Raw genomic sequence first — 17,661 nt, forward strand, 5'->3', positions numbered from 1 at the left:
CCTTCAGGAGTTAAAATCCACCAGTTCCATGATGTCATCATGAAAGAGTGGAAAAGGACTCCTATGGCAACCTGTGAAGCTTTGGTGAACTATAAGCCCAAGAGGTTTAAGGCAGTGCTGGAAAATAAAGGTGACCACACAAAATATTGACACTTTGGGCCCAATTTGGATATTTTCATTTAGTGGTGTGCTCACTTTTGTTGCCAAGGTTTATATATTAATGGTTGTGTTAAATTATTTTGAGGGGACACAACATTAAACACTGTTATACAGGCTGTGCACTGTGTCATTTCTTTAGTGTTGTCATATGAAAAGATGTGATAAAATATTTACTTAAATGTCAAGGGAGTACTCACCAATGTGAGATACTGAAAATGATAAATAATTATAAAATAAGGCATTTTAACCCCTTCCTGCCGAACACCGTATATTTATGGCAGATGACACGATCGATACATTCGCGCATTCCGCCGTACATATATACAGCATTCATTAAACATACGCTCCTGCGGCCGATCCCACCGCACACCCGCTGATCTCGCACACTCGATCGCTGTGCGGGTTAATCAGCTGGACTCCTATTGCGTCCGGCAGGAGATCACTTCCTCCTGACACCCCAGGACCCCATCTGGTTAACCCGCACAGCGATCGAGTGTGCGAGATCAGCGGGCATGCGGTGGGATCGGTGGGGCACTGAGGTCCAGGCGGGTGCACAGAGGTCCTGGCAGGTGCGTGGAAGTCCCGGCAGCAGCGATGGAGCGGGTGAGTCCTCTCCCTCTAGTAGTTGCAAAACTACAACCCCCAGTATGCCCTGACAGTCTGGGCATGCTGGGAGTTGTAGTTTTGCAACATCTGGAGGACCACAGTTTGGAGACCACTATATAGTGGTCGCTAAACTGTGGATCTCCAGATGTTACAAAAACTACAACTCTCAGCATGACCAGATAGTCTGGGCATGCTGGGAGTTGTAGTTTTGCATCATGTGGAGGGACACACTTTGGCGACCACTGGTCTGCTGTCTGCCCCAAGCTTTTTATGGGGTGAAGTTATTTTCTTTTTTTGCACTTTTTTGGGGGGCGTATGTGGTCCATGCCACCAGCGACTGTCTTTGCTGTGTGGCCAGACCGTACCCTGTGTGCAGACTGCTCTGATTGCTGATCAGTGATTTATTACTGATCAGCACTTTTTCGGGGTACAGGGATTTATTTTTATTTTTGGGGGGGGGAGTTTGGGGTCCGGCCACACAGCGCAGAACAGTCGCTAGTGGCACAGACCACAAACCCCCACAAAAAAAGCACAAAAAAAAACCCTGCACCCAAAAAAAAGTGCTGATGAGTAACAATTCACTGATCAGCAATCAGCACAGTCAGCACACGGGGTACGGTCCAGCCACACAGCGCTGAACAGTTGATGGTGGCAAAAAGCTCCCCAAAAAGTGCAAAAAAAACTAAACCTGCACCGCAAAAAAAGCCTACAGTAAACATTAAAAGCACTACACTACACCTACACTTCACATTGAAATAAAGTGAAAACACTACACATTTACACACGTACAACCCCCTTCCCCCCCCCCATAAAATATAAATACCCCAAATGTGTTTCGTGTCGGAGGCATACACCAGCGCTTACCTTAGACACTGAGGGTGGCCAACATGGCTCAAGAATGAGAGAGCGCCATGTACATTTGAGGCCTAATTTAGGGATTTTCACAGGGGTGGCTGATCGTACCCGAGGTTGTGACATAAACGCAAAAAATAAAACACCCACATGTGACCCCATTTTGGAAACTACACCCCTTCAGGAATGTAACAAGGGCTGCAGTGCGCATTTACACCCCACAGGTGTCTGTCAGATTTTTGGTACAGTGGTCTGTAAAAATGAAAAATGTAATCTTTTTATTTGCACAGCCCACTGTTCCAAAGATCTGTCAAACGCCATTCATGTATAAATGCTTACTGTACCCCTTATTACATTCCATGAGGGTTGTAATTTCCAAAATGGGTTCACATGTGGGGGGGTCCACTGTTCTAGTAGCACGGGGTCTTTGTAAAAGCACATGGCCCCCAACTTGAATTCCAGCCAAATTCTCTCTCCAAAAGCCCAATGGCGCTCCATCTCTTATGTGCCCTGTTGTGTGTCCACAGAGCAATTTACATCCATATATGGGGTATTTCCATACTCAAGGGAAATGGAGTTAAACATTTTGGGGGCTTTTTATCCTATTATCCCTTGTGAGAATGAAAATTTGGGGTAACACCAGCATTTTAGTGAAAAAAATCTAATTTTTCATTTTCATGTCCAACTTTAACCATGGGGGCTTCCTAAATGCGACATTCATCCACATATGAGGTATTTCCATGCTCTTGAAAAATTAGGTTACAAATTTTGCTTGGCTTTTTCTCCTTATACCCCTTGTAAAAATGAAAAAAAAAATGGGGCTACAAGAACATGTTACTTCAAAAAATTTTGATTTTGAGTTTTCTCTTCCACTTTGCTGCTAAAGGGTTAACAATTTTTCTGAATGTCATTTTGAATACATTGAGGGGTGTAGTTTCTATAATGGGGTCATTTATGGGGGATTTCTCACAGAAAGGCCTGCACTCTGCACTCTGCCCCTCCCCCTCAGCCCAGGCCTATATAATTGACAGGAAGCTGCATTAGGGCGCACTATTCCTCCTGGCAGCCTCCCAGTCTCATGCTGGGAGCACATGGTGAGTGAGCTTTTTACATCTGTTCCCACTGGTGCGGTGCTGTTTAGCATCCATTGCTGCCCCGATGCGGTGTCTGTGGGTTGGCACGGCCCAGGGACTGGTTTGAGTAGCATTGGGGCTGCTCTGCCAGTTGGGTAATTCCCCCTGTGGGCACTAGTGTTGGGTTAGTGGTGGTGGCCACTCAGTGCTGCAACATTTTATGTTAGGGATGCTAGGGACCCACTAATTACAGCTGGCCGTAACATGGCTAGTGGGCTTGCACTTCATGATCATAAAGTACACTATTAATATTGCTGAGAAGCATTAAATAAAAGGTGCAAGTTGTGGATGTGCGACCATGTCTGTTTTTTTTCTAAAGTTGAATTCTCACAGAAAGCCCCCTCAAATCCACTTCAAACTGAACTGGCCCCTGAAAAATTAATTAAAATGCATGCAGTAATTTTTCCGCCACGATGTCCCATCACTGTATAACATCCGTAATGAATTACGGGCATATACGGTCGCAAACGGGCAGTTACAAAAGTCCATAGGCTGCAATGCGATTTAGTCACGGCCGTCAGGGGTTTTGTAATGGCCGGTTTTCCCCGATAAAGTGACGGAACTTCTGACAGAAGTTCCTAAACAGAACAATTTCATAGTGTAAAAGAGGCCTTAGAATTTTTGGTGAAAATTAGAAAAATTGTTGCTAAACTTTGAAGCCCTCTAATGTCTTCAAAAAGTAACAACATGTCAAATTTATGATGCCAACATAAAGTAGACATTACAGTTGAGCGAATTATTGAAAAATTTGATTCGGCCGATTCGCTAAATTTTTCATAAAAATTTGATTCGATACAAATAAATTCACGGTGAATTTTTATTAGTAATGTATTTTAATAATGTGTTTAATAAAGTGTGAGTGTGTATGTTTCCCTTTTTTTTCTCTCTTTTAAAATTTTTCAGGTAGTAATACTACTCCCAGCATGTAACAGACTGTTCCATGATGAGAGTAGTAGTATCTGTGCTAATAGACAGATCTCCCTGGGTGTCACTCCTGACAACCGCTGTGATTGTCCTGTATAATGTATAGATGCGGGCGGCTTCCTTGCATCCCTGCAATAAAAAGGACAATCGCATAGGGTGTCAGGAGTGACACCCGCTGTGATCTGTCCTCAACTGCAGGTACTACTGCTCCCAACATGGAGCACCCTCTGCTCCATGCTGGGAGCTGTAGAACCTGCATTAATAGACAGATCACAGCGGGTGTCACTTCTGACACCTGTTGCAATCTGTCTATTAATGCAGGTACTACAGCTCCTAGCATGGAGCAGACTGTGCGATCGTCCTATATAATGTATAGATGCAGGCGGCCGGTCACTCTTCTCTGGTCCCACTGTAGTATATGCCGTATATATGCCTATTATTCATATTTCCTGCAGAGAGCTGTGATTGGCTGGACCCATTTGGCCAATCACACCTCTCTGTGGGAAATATGAATAAGTGATGTGAATTCTATTCACATCACTGGCCGGCCGGATTATAGTGCAGAGATGCGAGCGCAGGAGAAAGCCGCTCCATCTCTGCAATAGAAAGGACAATCGCATCGTGGGGTGATCTCTCCATGAGTACTGGTACTACAGCTCCAATCATGGAACATTTTTCTTTTTTGTCTTTCAATTTTCAGGAACGGGCAGGGAACAGAAAATTCAGCGCTCAATATTAAATATGAATAAGGAGTGCATTTCATAATTTTCTTTTCTAGTTTTTATTCTAAATCATTATTTTTTTATTTTAACTTTACATTTTTAGCCCCATTTAATTAATGTTTTCAGGCATTTAGATGTGCTGCCATGAATAATTGCAGGGGTCAGAGATGAGCTGAGGACAGGGATATCAGTAATATGTATAATACAGTAGGCAAAAAAAGGCTGAGTTTCCCTGATTTACCAAAAATCCATAAATTTACAGAGGTCTTCAATCAGAAATCAAAGATACTTCAAATTGTAATTTGCGGAGGCAGATGGCTAGGACAATAATGTATGTATGTGCTTGTTTTAAATGACAAATTACTGCAAAACTCCTCTTGTAATTCCAATGTCTCTGCATATGCAGGAAGACATGGATGGGAGTAATAATTTCAGTAGGATGGAAAGGACTTTTTCGTTGCTGTAGGCTGTAGAAGGGAATATGTAACCATGGATGTTGGATGTGGGATTACCTTTTTATATATGTGAAAAATCAAAAATTTATTTTTTATGTAGGGGATGAAGGGAGTTGTAATTCTTGAATTCCAGTTGTCCCCGCTTGCAATCACAATGTTTGCCGCGGGGACCGGGAGGGAGTCACTGGGGCCGCATGAATGGAAGAAAGAAAGTTGTGAAATATACAGTAGCTGCTCTAATTGGAGCAAATTAAGGTTAATTGAATAATAAGACCACAGCCAATTAAGGTCAAATAGGTAATAGAACATCAAAGTTATGTGGTCAAGTGGTTTGACAAATACATATATATATATATATATATATATATATATATATATCATAATGTGAAAGTTTACATCTACATTTACATGAGTGAAAAAAAATAATATATATATATACAGATGTATGATTTATGTATCTATATATATATATATATAGAGAGAGAGAGAGCGAGAAGTATAGATATATGGATAGCTATATATATATATATATATATATATATATATATATATATATATATATATAATCTAATGTGAAAGTTTACATCTACATTTACATGAGCAGAAAAAAACAATAATATATAGATATATGATTAATTTATCTATCTATATCGATGTATATGATGCTTGAAAAAGGCTCCAGGAGGAGCTGAAACGTTGTAATGCTGACATGAGATATTAAATCGCTTATTTTGTTGGAGTGCTGCGCCTGTATCTGGTTCTTATCTTGGATGGACTCTGATCAAGTCCTTTGGGACGCTGGCACCAATTTTTTGGTTGGACTGGATAAGTAGTGCTGCTTTATTTTGGGATTATATATATATATAGATAGAGACATATAGATATATGGATAACTAAACTGTACGCATATATATATCTATACATATATATGACAAATACATATATATATCTATATATATATATATATATATATATATGATCTAATGTGAAAGTTTACATCTACGTAGATCTACAGTATATATTATTACATATTATCCATATGATACATATACTCGATATGCTGGGTCCTGCAACAGTATTGAGATATGTTGTGGGACCCACCAACAGTCAGTTTGCAAACAATGCAAAACATATGTTTGCAAACTGTCCGTGGGTACTAAAATGGGATGCGAGTCTCGTTCCTTCACCCCAGGTCAGATATGCTGCGGGATCGGCGGTACCCACAGACAGTTTGCAAACAAATAATTTTGCACTGTTTGTAAACTGACTGTTGGTGGGTCCCGCAGCATATCTCAATACTGTTGCAGGACCCAGCATATCGAGTATATGTACTATATGGATAATATGTAATAATATATAATATCTACTGTAGATAACAGATAAGCTTTTAATGTCCTGATAAAGACACAAACTAAACCTAATCGTAAGTATTTTATATATTCGTTAACCTTAAAAAAAAGTAATTCTGTGAAAACGAATCCAACATTGGTGAAGTGACTGAATACAGAATGTGTACATGGACACGTATGTAAAGGTTCAAAAAAGATTTGGGTCAATTAGTTTTCCCTTGTTGGTTCTGTTGCTGTTTATGTCTTAACATAAATGCTAAGATTTCTTGCAGATGTTCTTGATAATTTTAGTCTGTCATTTAAGAATAACTTTTTATTTTTACCTTACAATCAAATTGTTGCAGATTGGCCAAAATAACATCCATCTATAAAAAAGAAACACTATGACAATATAAAGGATGCTTCAATAAATGTATGTGCTGTAAATACTGTATGAAAATATGTTTTTCTTCTTTATTGTAGCTATTGGGGGATATTTTGAGGAAGGAACATGGCTAAAATACAGTTTTCACACAGCGTCTACTTCAGCAGTGGTCAGTCCAAAAGATATATCCATTATCCAACAGACGTCAGTCTCAGATATTTCTTTAGCAAAAGAAGAGCTTCTTTTTAGCTTCAGCACAACCAAGACTCCTTGTATCCTTGTGTATGTCAGTTCTTACTCCCAGGACTATATGGCTGTGCTCCTGAAGCAACCTGGTAAGCATTACATCTGAATTATCACATATATATGTATTATATATCATTTAAGCATTTATTCATTTTACAAAATGTTCATTAAAAAACATTTAAGCCTTGATATCATTCTTGGTGAGGGGGATGGTAAATGGAGAGGCGGAACACTTGCTCGGCTATTTCCCATAGAAGTCGATGGAGACAATTGCGTACAAGCGCAGACCCTTTTTTTCCAATCACTTTCAGAAACTGGCATGGGTCCTATGATTCCCATATCCCTTCATGATCCTCGGAATTATTAGCTATTATTTTCAGAGAACCCAAAATGCCCAACCTGTTGTAGAGTGTATGATTCCCTTACAGTGCCCATCTACCTGCTCTTACCACTGCACTGCTGCAATTTCTTTTGTAGGCATTTAAAAGACTTTTGTTTCCTATATAAAAGTCTAAATAATTTTACAAAGTAATATATTTAATTTATCCAAGAACGTAGCTGCACATCATAAATGCTAAAGGCTTCTCACTAATGCTTTTTTCCTCTCTTTTAGGTATCTTACAAATTCGGTATAATTTGGGAGGTTCCATAGAGCCATTTATTGTTGATATTGCTGATCATAAAAATTTGGCTAACGGGCAGCCACATAATGTCAATATAACCAGAAATGGAAGAAACATCATATTTCAGGTATAAAATACACCATACAGCTAACATCACCATTTCAAATTGTAAAGATACCGATATCAAATTGTAAAGATACCGATATCAAATTGTAAAGATACCGATATCAAAACCGAAGTGTATTGGTAGTTGTCCCAGATCTATGTACGTGACTTGATTCTTTATTAAATAGCGAATAAAAAATTTGAAAAAAAGACCAACCCTATTTAACATCTGATGACCTGTGCTATAATAGTGTGTCACAGTCAGAAGTCTCCAGATGCCATACCATTATGGTACTCTGATCACGGGGCACAGTCATAGTACCCACTCAACCAGCAGCAAAAACCGGACCCTGCCTCAACTACTGGGATCCAAGATGAGTTCAGTCCCTGCACTGTTACCCTTTAGATGCCATTTTCAATATCAACTATGTAATGCAGTGTTTCCCAACCAGGGTGCCTCCAGATGTTGCAAAACTACAACTCCCAGCATGCCTGGACAGCCTTTGGCAGCCTTTGGCTGTCCAGGCATTCTGGGCTCACTCTGTTACCCATCAGCACTCTACCTATCAGGCATTGCCAGATGCACAACAGAGACAAGCAATAATGCTTTATGTTGGTAACCAATGCATTAATATACTGGGTATACCCTAGTGGGACTAAAGAATCAAAACAAATTAAATAAAACTTAAACAATCAGTGGGGGTCTCAACACTAAGTCCCTGGCCAATTCAAACTTTTGACATGTCTCAATGACAGTGCCCATGTAAAAAAGGATTTTTTTCAAAAAGGTGTATTGAAATGACCTGAACAAAGTTATATACTAATCAAGAGGTTATATGTATTCCAAAATAGTAGAACTAAAAGACACAACTCATCCTGCAAAAAAGACCCATATGGCTGTGTTGATATATAAAATGTTATTTTTTAAATACACTTAGAGTTAGAAAACCCATTAAAGGGTGGGTTTTCAATTGCCATTTTTTTGGACCGCCACTGAAGTTTTTGAACCAAAAGACAGTAGTGTATTAAAAAAAAGAAAAGGAAATATAAAAGAAGGAGTGCGTGCGCTGACAGCAGTCACAGGTGCGGGCTTCTTGCTCCAGCCGGATAGTTCTGTGTGTCCACATGTAGCGGCAGATTTCCCACTGCACATCTGCTACAAACTGCATCTGTGTCTACAGTAGGAAATTCCCCGCTACCCAGCCACAGCAGGGAGCTTGCTGACTGCTGTCGAGCACATCCACAGCGTGAAATATGTTGCGGATGTGCTCCATGTGACCCTACACTGAAGAAACCATTAACATAATCATACACTGTCCTTTGTGTGATTGGACAAGGCCATTCAAAGCTTTTGGCAAAAATATGGTTTATATAGACCTGCAACCACAAAAGGCAGTAAGGAAGAAGCTTTCTTCTTCTGTCTATAGACTGGCAGCAAGTATGCCAACTTCCCGCCATGGCAAAAAATGATGTGTTCTACAGCAGAAACCAACTTATAAATGATGCATTCAAATTAACATAATGATCTACCTTGGAGAAGCTGGTAGGAGTCTAGACAGACTTTTGAATATTTTAGAAAAAAATCACTTTTAATAAGCAGGAACCATCTGGTTGCTTAATTATATCACATTAGTGGAGGATTAAGCCCGGGTAGAGACACTCTCTCAGCAAGATTTAACTGTTTTCAAGCACAGGTCTGTGATTTGTCGCATGTATAGAATTGGAAGATTATACAATTTCAACAACTGCAAACTGCCAAATAATAATTCAAGATGGTGCCAGTCTTAAAGTGAGATCCCCCAGTGTGATCAGTGCTGTGTGAGGGCTCAGCCACAAATTACCATTTGCAAGTTGTATCCTGAACCCCTGCCACAAACTAAAAAAAAAGACTTTATGGTGTCTACTAAATATGCAAGTCTGCTATTCAGATCAAGGAATAGTATAACATTTCCCACTAGTTATTATAATGCACCATATATACCATAAACATACAGGCTGGGGAGCTCCTCCTAATGCAAAACAGTTAAAGGGGTACTCCCGTGGAAAAAAAATTTTTAATCAACTGGTGCCAGAAAGTTAAACAGATTTGTAAATGACTTCTGTTAAAAAAAAAATCTTGATCTTTCCAGTACTTTTTAGGGTCTGTATACTACAGAGGAAATGGTTCTCTTTTTGGAACACAGAGCTCTGTGCTGACATCATGACCACAGTGCTCTCTGCTGACATCTCTGTCCATTTAAGGAACTGTCCAGAGCAGCATATGTTTTTTCTATGGGGATTCTCTCCTACTCTGGACAGTTCCTAAAATGGACAAAGATGTCAGCAGAGAGCACTGTGTTCATGATGTCAGCAGAGAGCTCTGTGTTCCAAAAAGAAAAAATTTCCTCTGTAGTATTCAGCAGCTAATAAGTACTGGAAGGATTAAGATTTTTTTTTATAGAACTAATTTACAAATCTGTTTAACTTTATTTCCTTTCTTTCACTAGTTGATTTAAAAAAAAAAAGTTTTCCACAGGAGTACCCCTTTAAGGCTAAGTTCACATCCTGCAAACCTACTTGGCTGAGACATTTAGGGTCCTTCAAGTGTGGTCATGCTGTCTGCACTTGTTGTAGGATCATGCATCAATCATCAACATTTTGTTCATATGCTAACAATAAGGTTCATATGGTAAAGCAGTATATCAACTGCAACACCTGCTTTGTAGTGTATCTTTTCTCCTGCACCCTGTGCAAGGTTTAATATGTAGGGTGCACCACCAATGCCCTGAAAATCTGAGTTAGAAAACACCTCTCGGATATATATCTCACTTTCATTGGAATACATGAATGGTATCTAGGCATTATGTGGAAAAACATGGAGTAGATTTTTCCAGCATGATAGTCCAGGGGATCGAGAGGGTTACAGTCCCTCTCAGGGGTGGGAGTCATATACAAAAACTCCTCGATTGAGAGGTATACTGGATTGTCATGCTGGAAATTCGTTACCCCAATGGGTTAAACAAGCACCATGACGTTGTTTTACACTACTAATATCCCCCAACATAACAGTCCTTTGAGCTATATAAAGACAGCATTTACAAGCTTTTATGGGATATGATTAGTAGTGATAGAACTAGAATACACTATGTTGGGACACTTATTATTAATATTATTATTATTTTTTTTAATTCCAACATGGTTAATATAATGCAATAGTGGCATAGTATGGTTAACATGGTTAATATAATACAGTAGTAGTATAATATAATATAGTCTTGTGGGTCTTATCGGACACGTATCAATTTATATCCTCTGACCATTTTAGGAACTGTCCAGAGCAGGAGAGGTTTGCTATGGGAATTTTCTCCTGCTCTGGACAGTTCCTAAAATGGACAGAGGTGTCAGCAGAGAGCACTGTGGTCCCAGAAAGGAAATACAAAAATAAAAGAACTTCTGTAGCTGATAAGTACTGGAAGGATTAAGATTTTTTTATAGAAGTAATTTACAAATCTGTTTAACTTTGTTGCACTAGTTGATTTAAAAAAATGTTTTTCCAGTGGAGTACCAGGGATCACAGCCATAAAAATCTACTTGGAGCCGCAAGATTTTCAGTGCAGACGGTATTCTGCACTTCTCCCTAAGGATAACCAATAAGGGGTTAATTAGAACCCGATTGCCTATAGATCAAAGCATTTCTATGATAGTACACTGTGGCTACTAATGGCCACCTATAGATGACATAATGCTTTTCCTGACACATGAGTAATGGGCCTCTAGATGCATGGGGAGTAGTAAACACATGTTTTTAAGCCTATGCAAAACCATTTTGTAGCCCCCAGTTGGTAATCTGAGGGTCCACTTAACATGTATAATTTGGCCTTCTAGTTCTCTGTCAATAGGTTATCTGTAAGAATATAAACACTATGGAGACTGTAACAGATGACAGCCAATGCAAAGCATAAAATAATTCACATTGAAATAGTATAAATCCTCATAAAAAGAAAGACAAAAACCCAGTCACTGAGCCATGTCTCCATGCTGAAGTATTCAAAGCCTCAAGGCTAAGTATTGCAATATGTCATTTCTCACAACAAAAGAACCTCATCTGACATTAGCATGAACATTTGTGCAAGTGCAAAACAACATACGGTAACTAAAGCTACAGCACGCAACAAATTACATATCCGCCACTAGATGGTGCTAATGTTGCATCTCGTTTGTACTTCAATCTGTTTATGCACATAATATTAGCAAAATCCGAAATGTCATTTTACATTAATGTACAAAAAGAAAAGCATTCTTCTAATAATACTGAAAAGTATTCATTGAAGCCCATGAATAAATGTGTAAAAGAAAACAATTAAGCTCGATTCACACTAAGGAATTTCCGAGCGAAATTCTGTTTTGAAATTCGCTTTTTGCCTGTTCAGATTTGCTTGTCTTTGTTTAGTATCAAAGGGTAAGGAGAAAGGCAGAGGTATGAAGACATTAAAAAAAATTGAAGCCATGCGTGTGGGGCCATTAGTAAGACTACTATCTACATATGGACTAGTTTGTGAGGCCTGAGAATTATGAAGGATTAGCTGTCATTTCCCTCTCCAGGGTCCATAGATTAGCCTCTGGTTCATTGTGTTTTTCTTGAGACACGAGGCTAAAGATATGTAATGCCCTCAGAACACTATTTTTGGTGCCTCCCATACAGTCAAAAAAAATGAAATGCTACCGATACTCTCGTCAAAATATTCTTTTAGTCAGGTCTCAAGGGAATCCTGTGCTCTGTATTGTTAAGCAAAGATCCATTAAGCCGCCAGTGGCAGACTTGTGTCGGTGAGGATACCGGAAATAAGTTCAAGGTGACCGGCGCATGATCTGACCACATGATATGGTTGGATCCCAGCTGTGGAGGTCATACGAAGGCTCAGGAGAGTTACAAGAATGAGTGCTATGTGATGTAAGAAGAGGGTATATTCTCTACTCAAAGTATTTACTATTCATCCACAGCTCATAGAGATGATGGCATCTAACTAATTTCCTAAAGGCCCTGCCCCCAGGGATGGTGAAGATATGAAGTTATAAACTAGTCACCGCCCCCGCCGGAAGTAGTCACCTGGGCGGGGAGCTCTTCTCACCTACTCCCGTTCTTCGGCCGGGAGCGACACCCCCTCCGCTTGATTGATGGGCCGCGTCATTGTTCCGCTCACTGAACAGACGGAGCAGAGTGATGACCCAGCCAATCAATCAAGCGGAAGGGGGCATCGCTCCCGGCCGAAGAACGGGAGTAGGTGAGAAGAGCTCCCCGCCCATGTGACTACTAGTTTGTAACTTCATATCTTCACATCCCTGGGGGCAGGAGCATCCCCCGGGGATGGTGAGGACAACAATTTTACCCTATATAACGCTTTGCCAAGCATTATATAGGGTAAAATCTGATGATTGGTTCCCTTTAAAACTGAAAAAGGAACATTGTAGTCTTTGCCAATAGGAAGAGTAGAAAGTTGTAGTTAAGCGAATTTGGATTAGGGCTGGGCGGTATGACCAAATATGTGTATCATGCATTTGGTCATACCGCCCAGCTCTAGACTACCACCTTCTACTCTTCTTATTTTTGTAACTTATGGCAGTTCCACGGTATATAATGGTATTTCCCCCCCCCCCCAAATTAATTATCATCCCAGCGCTGCGCTGTCCCCATTGGGGTAAATACTCACATATCACCCGCAATCGCTGCCCTCCTCGTCCTCCTGTAGCGCTTGTGGGTGATATGTGAGTATTTACCCCGATGGGGACAGCGCAGCGCTGGGCTGATAATTAATTGGGGGGGGGGCAGAACAGCGCTCGCGGGTCACATATGATTAGTTAGGGATGATCAGTTGGGACAGCGTAGCGTTGGGCTTATAATTCAATCCAGAGGGGAAGGGACAAACCGGTATTGCGGTATGGGATAAAATTCATATCGTGCAGGACAAAAATTTCGGTATTCTGCATGAACCAGTATACCGCCCAGCCCTAGTTTGGACAGAACTCTTGTGATAAAGGGGATCTGCACTGAATTGGGAGCATAGCTGTTGCATAATATCATGGAATATTTGATAGAAAACCTTATGACATAATGGCCCAGATTTATCAAACTGTGTGAGAAAAAAAAAATTGAGAGTTTTCAATAACAACCAATCACAGTTCAGCTTTCACTTTACCACAGCCTGTTAGCTGAGCTGTGATTGGTTGTTGTGGTAAAATCACTCCAATTTTTCTCTGAAACAGTTTGATAAATCTGGGCCAATGTCTATTAGGGTCTGATAATACCAACAGGACTTGTAAGGGTTGGCTATTCCTTCACTTTTTCTGTTTTGATCGGCTCCATGTACTATAGGGTAGTAGAGTAATGCAATGTTAAAGGATCCTGAACTATCCTGATGCATTTCCTGAATGAATACTAGGTAAATTTTTTTGTGACCGCAATGCTTTAAAAAGAAGTCTCCAGTAAGAAAAAGCAGCCGGCACTGCTTAACACTTAATCCCCCAAGGACACACGGCAAAACCTCCTGTGCGTTCACGGCACTGATCCCCGGTGCTCTCATTGGATACAGGACAGCTTGCCACAAATAGAATGTAGACCAAAGGAGCACTGGGCACACAGATTCCGGTCAAGCTGTTTATTTGCAGGTGGAAATGCTCAGCAACAATTGTTTCGCTACTCGCAGGTAGCTTTCTCACAGCCCCAGGCTGTGAGAAAGCTACCTGTGAGTAGCGAAACAATTGTTGCTGAGCATTTCCACCTGCAAATAAACTGCTTAACCGGAACCTGTGTGCCCAGTGCTCCTTTCGTCTACATTCTACTAAAAAGAAGTCTATGTTCGACATCGGTATTCAGGCCTAACACTAGAAGTCATTAAACACATCATGATAAAAAATGGAGCAAGAGGAGGACTGAGAAGACCTGTGACATACCGTAGGTGAAGATGTCGATGGGTTTCAGTCCAAAGGGAGAACCTTTGCCAGACTGTACTTCTTCTTTGCAGGGTAGAGGCAGTAAGGAGGGAGGCCATGCAAATGAGGAAGAAAGAAAAAAGACAGGTTAGGTTTCTTTCACACTGCTATTGTGACAAAGTGATATCCATTGGGAAACCCGGGGAGAATAGCAGGAGAAAAAATACGATCATACAATGTCTTTTTCTCCCGCTATTCCCGTCAAAAAACGACGGCTCCCGACGGACCACATAATAGTAAATGGGAGTCGTCTGGAGCCCTTCTTGTCCGTTGATTCAGAGTGGATACATTAAAGATGGTACCCACAGAGAGAGATGGGGGAGGTAGGACACTAGTGTATTTACCTGCAGGGATTTTAGATGTGATACCAATTATAGGCACCAGCAGGCCCCCTGTTCACATTCACTGTTCTGTAGTTTTCTGGATGATACTATTTGGACCTGGGGTGCTCATAGAGGCTGACATTATCTTCCTGCCGCACGTGGCGGGAGAAATGCAGACCCCATACCTATTAATAAATTGCAGGTCTTAGCAGCAGTGTAGAGTTGGAGGACCTACCTACCTAAGTAGTTATTACCAAAGGCAGCCAGCTTCTATATTTCTTAGGTTCACTGCTAGCATTTTTATATAAGAGAATTACTCATGGAATAATATATACACATATTTAATATAATGCCTAAATAGAAAGATAGAAAATCATGAATGTGAGTACTAGAAAAGATATAATTTATACATGTAACAAGGTTTATACAATTTTGCATATAGTAAATGTACTGCATTGCACTCAACTTGCTCTTGCTTGAGAAACAGAAGGACGAGACATTTTCTTCCTGATAAATGAATAGCTCTCCTTTGTTTTCAAGGACATCCATTCTTCTTGTGGTCAGAGATGTATTGGAAAAGGAATCATCAGGAAAATGTGATATTAAAAAGAGCTGATCTTATGAAATATAATGTCAGCGGGCTTTATTTAAACCCCCATCTCACTTTCCTCTTGTCTCTATCTTATTCCTGTTCCTCAGCTCGATCATTACTCTCCAGCAACATACAGCCTTCCTCCTACTTCTGAGACTCAGTTTAACGGACCGAAGGCCCTTTTCCTGGGAAGAGTGTTAGGTAAGTGAAGTGTTCACAAACATGAAATACTGGGGCGACAGCGTAATGTCACATTGACTAGGACTACTTTATGGATCTCACTGAAAAGCATCAGGAGGAAATAATTACAGATGTAAATATTACAGAGAGCGTGTGTCCCCCAATGGCAGACACATCTATCCTGTATCGCCTATGACAATAAATCTTTTTATCAAGAGAGGTCATTTAGATCACTGGCTTCTGGATTGCCATAGACATTGTAAAGAATAATAACTAGTTCTTTTCAATCATGGATTGATCTATGGTCAGAAGTGTGATTCAGCTTAGTTTCTCAACCCAAATGCAAAATGTTTGGGCAATACAATTCAAAAAGCAGCAATCTGGGCCCTGATGGTTCTGGGGGCCCTTAGGTCCCTCAGCCATATAACATACTTGTGAAGTGTCCTAATAAAGATTTTGCAAAGGTGCTTCAAGTTACCACTTTGGTGGAGACACCAAGTATTACTGTATGTAATGCCATAACTAATAACTGCAGGATAGCTGAGCCATCTTCTGATTTCCATTGGTCAGTGAAATGCCCAGTGTCTACTTCCCACGGTAAGTGTTATATTTAACCCATTTATTATACCCAGTGGTCATTGAAATACTCAGTGGTAATCCATGGTGCATACAGTATCCCAATCCTTGCTAATCCTAGCTGGTCCAGAGCTGGTCCTGATGGTCCAGTGATCTAATGATCCCTGCTTGTCCAGAGGTCTAATGCTCCCTGATGGTCCAATGATCTAATGATCCTTTCTGGTCCAGAGGTCTAATGATCCCTGTTGGTCTAGTGGTCGAATGATTTCTGCTAGTCCAGTGGTGTAATGACCTCTGATGGGACAGTGGCTAATGATCCCTGCTGCCCAGTGCTTTTATGATCCCTGATGGGATAGTGGTCTTATGATCCCAGCTGGTCCAACGGTCTAATGATCCCTGACAGTCCAGTGGTCTAATGGTCTATTGGTCTAATGATCCATGGTGGTCCAGTGGTGTAATGATCAATGCTGGTCCAGTGCTTTAATTTAATCCCTGCTGATCCAGTGGTCTAATGGCCTGTCCAGTCCAGTAGTCTAATTACTTCTGCTGTTCCAGTGCTGTAATGATACCAGCTAGTCCAGTCCAGTAGTGATCCCAGCAGATACACTGGTCTAAGAATCCCTGATTATTAGTGGCCTATTGTTCTCTTGCAATTCTCTGTGGGATACCAAACTTTTACCACTGGTACATTCAGCAGCAATTTAGTAATAACTGTAAAAATATAAACAAAATTGCAAAATACTAAAGGTACATAACATGTACAGTGTTTGCTGCAGATTTGATGCTGTGTTCAGTCATTTAGTTACCGTATATATTCGAGTATAAGCCGAGTTTTTCAGCATGATTGTTCGTGCTGAAAAAAGCCCCCCTCAGCCGATGGATGTCCGGGCATGCTGGGAGTTGTAGTTTTGCAACATCTGGAGGTCCGCAGGTTGAAGACCACTGATGAAGGGATTGACAGGTGGTGAGGATGAAGGGGGGAAATGATGACGGGTGTGATGAGGATGGGGGTGATGATGACAGGGGTGTTAATGACAGGGGTCTGGATGGTGACAGGGGGGATGATGTATTTCCCACCCTAGGCTTATAGTCGAGTCAATAACTTTTCCTGGGTTTTTGGGGTGAAATTAGGGGCCTCGGCTTATATTCGGGTCGGCTTATACTCAAGTATATACGGTACATTGATTTACACAGCATCATATTAGAAGAAAACACTGAACATATAAATGGTGTGAAGACCTATTCACACCAATGTTTACAACATACCCTTACCCTGTACAGTCACAGGCCTGATAGGGACCAGAAGTGCATTTTAGCCTGGGACCTTTAGGTGTTGGTCATCATCTGCCATCTATGTTTTCATGACAGGGAACATGCAGTCTACCATAGGGAACAAATCTCAGGACTAGCATGTTATTATACAAACTTCCTAGTGCATCCAACACAAGAAGATAATAACTTTGTCATTTTTTTTGCTAAAAATCAA

General features: G+C 40.6%; 1 protein-coding gene across 1 annotated transcript in view; it reads left to right on the plus strand.

Moving 5' to 3' along the window:
- The window catches only part of CNTNAP2 (contactin associated protein 2), a 1,818,787-nt gene that overhangs the window by 1,738,465 nt on the left and 62,661 nt on the right, over positions 1 to 17,661 (plus strand). The window contains exons 19-21 of the mRNA XM_056520555.1: positions 6,663 to 6,899; positions 7,424 to 7,560; positions 15,527 to 15,620. Of these exons, the coding sequence (XP_056376530.1) occupies positions 6,663 to 6,899; positions 7,424 to 7,560; positions 15,527 to 15,620 (468 nt within the window). The remainder of the gene's footprint in view (positions 1 to 6,662; positions 6,900 to 7,423; positions 7,561 to 15,526; positions 15,621 to 17,661) is intronic.

Source organism: Hyla sarda, chromosome 5 (assembly GCF_029499605.1).
Source record: "Hyla sarda isolate aHylSar1 chromosome 5, aHylSar1.hap1, whole genome shotgun sequence".
Lineage (NCBI taxonomy): Eukaryota > Metazoa > Chordata > Amphibia > Anura > Hylidae > Hyla > Hyla sarda.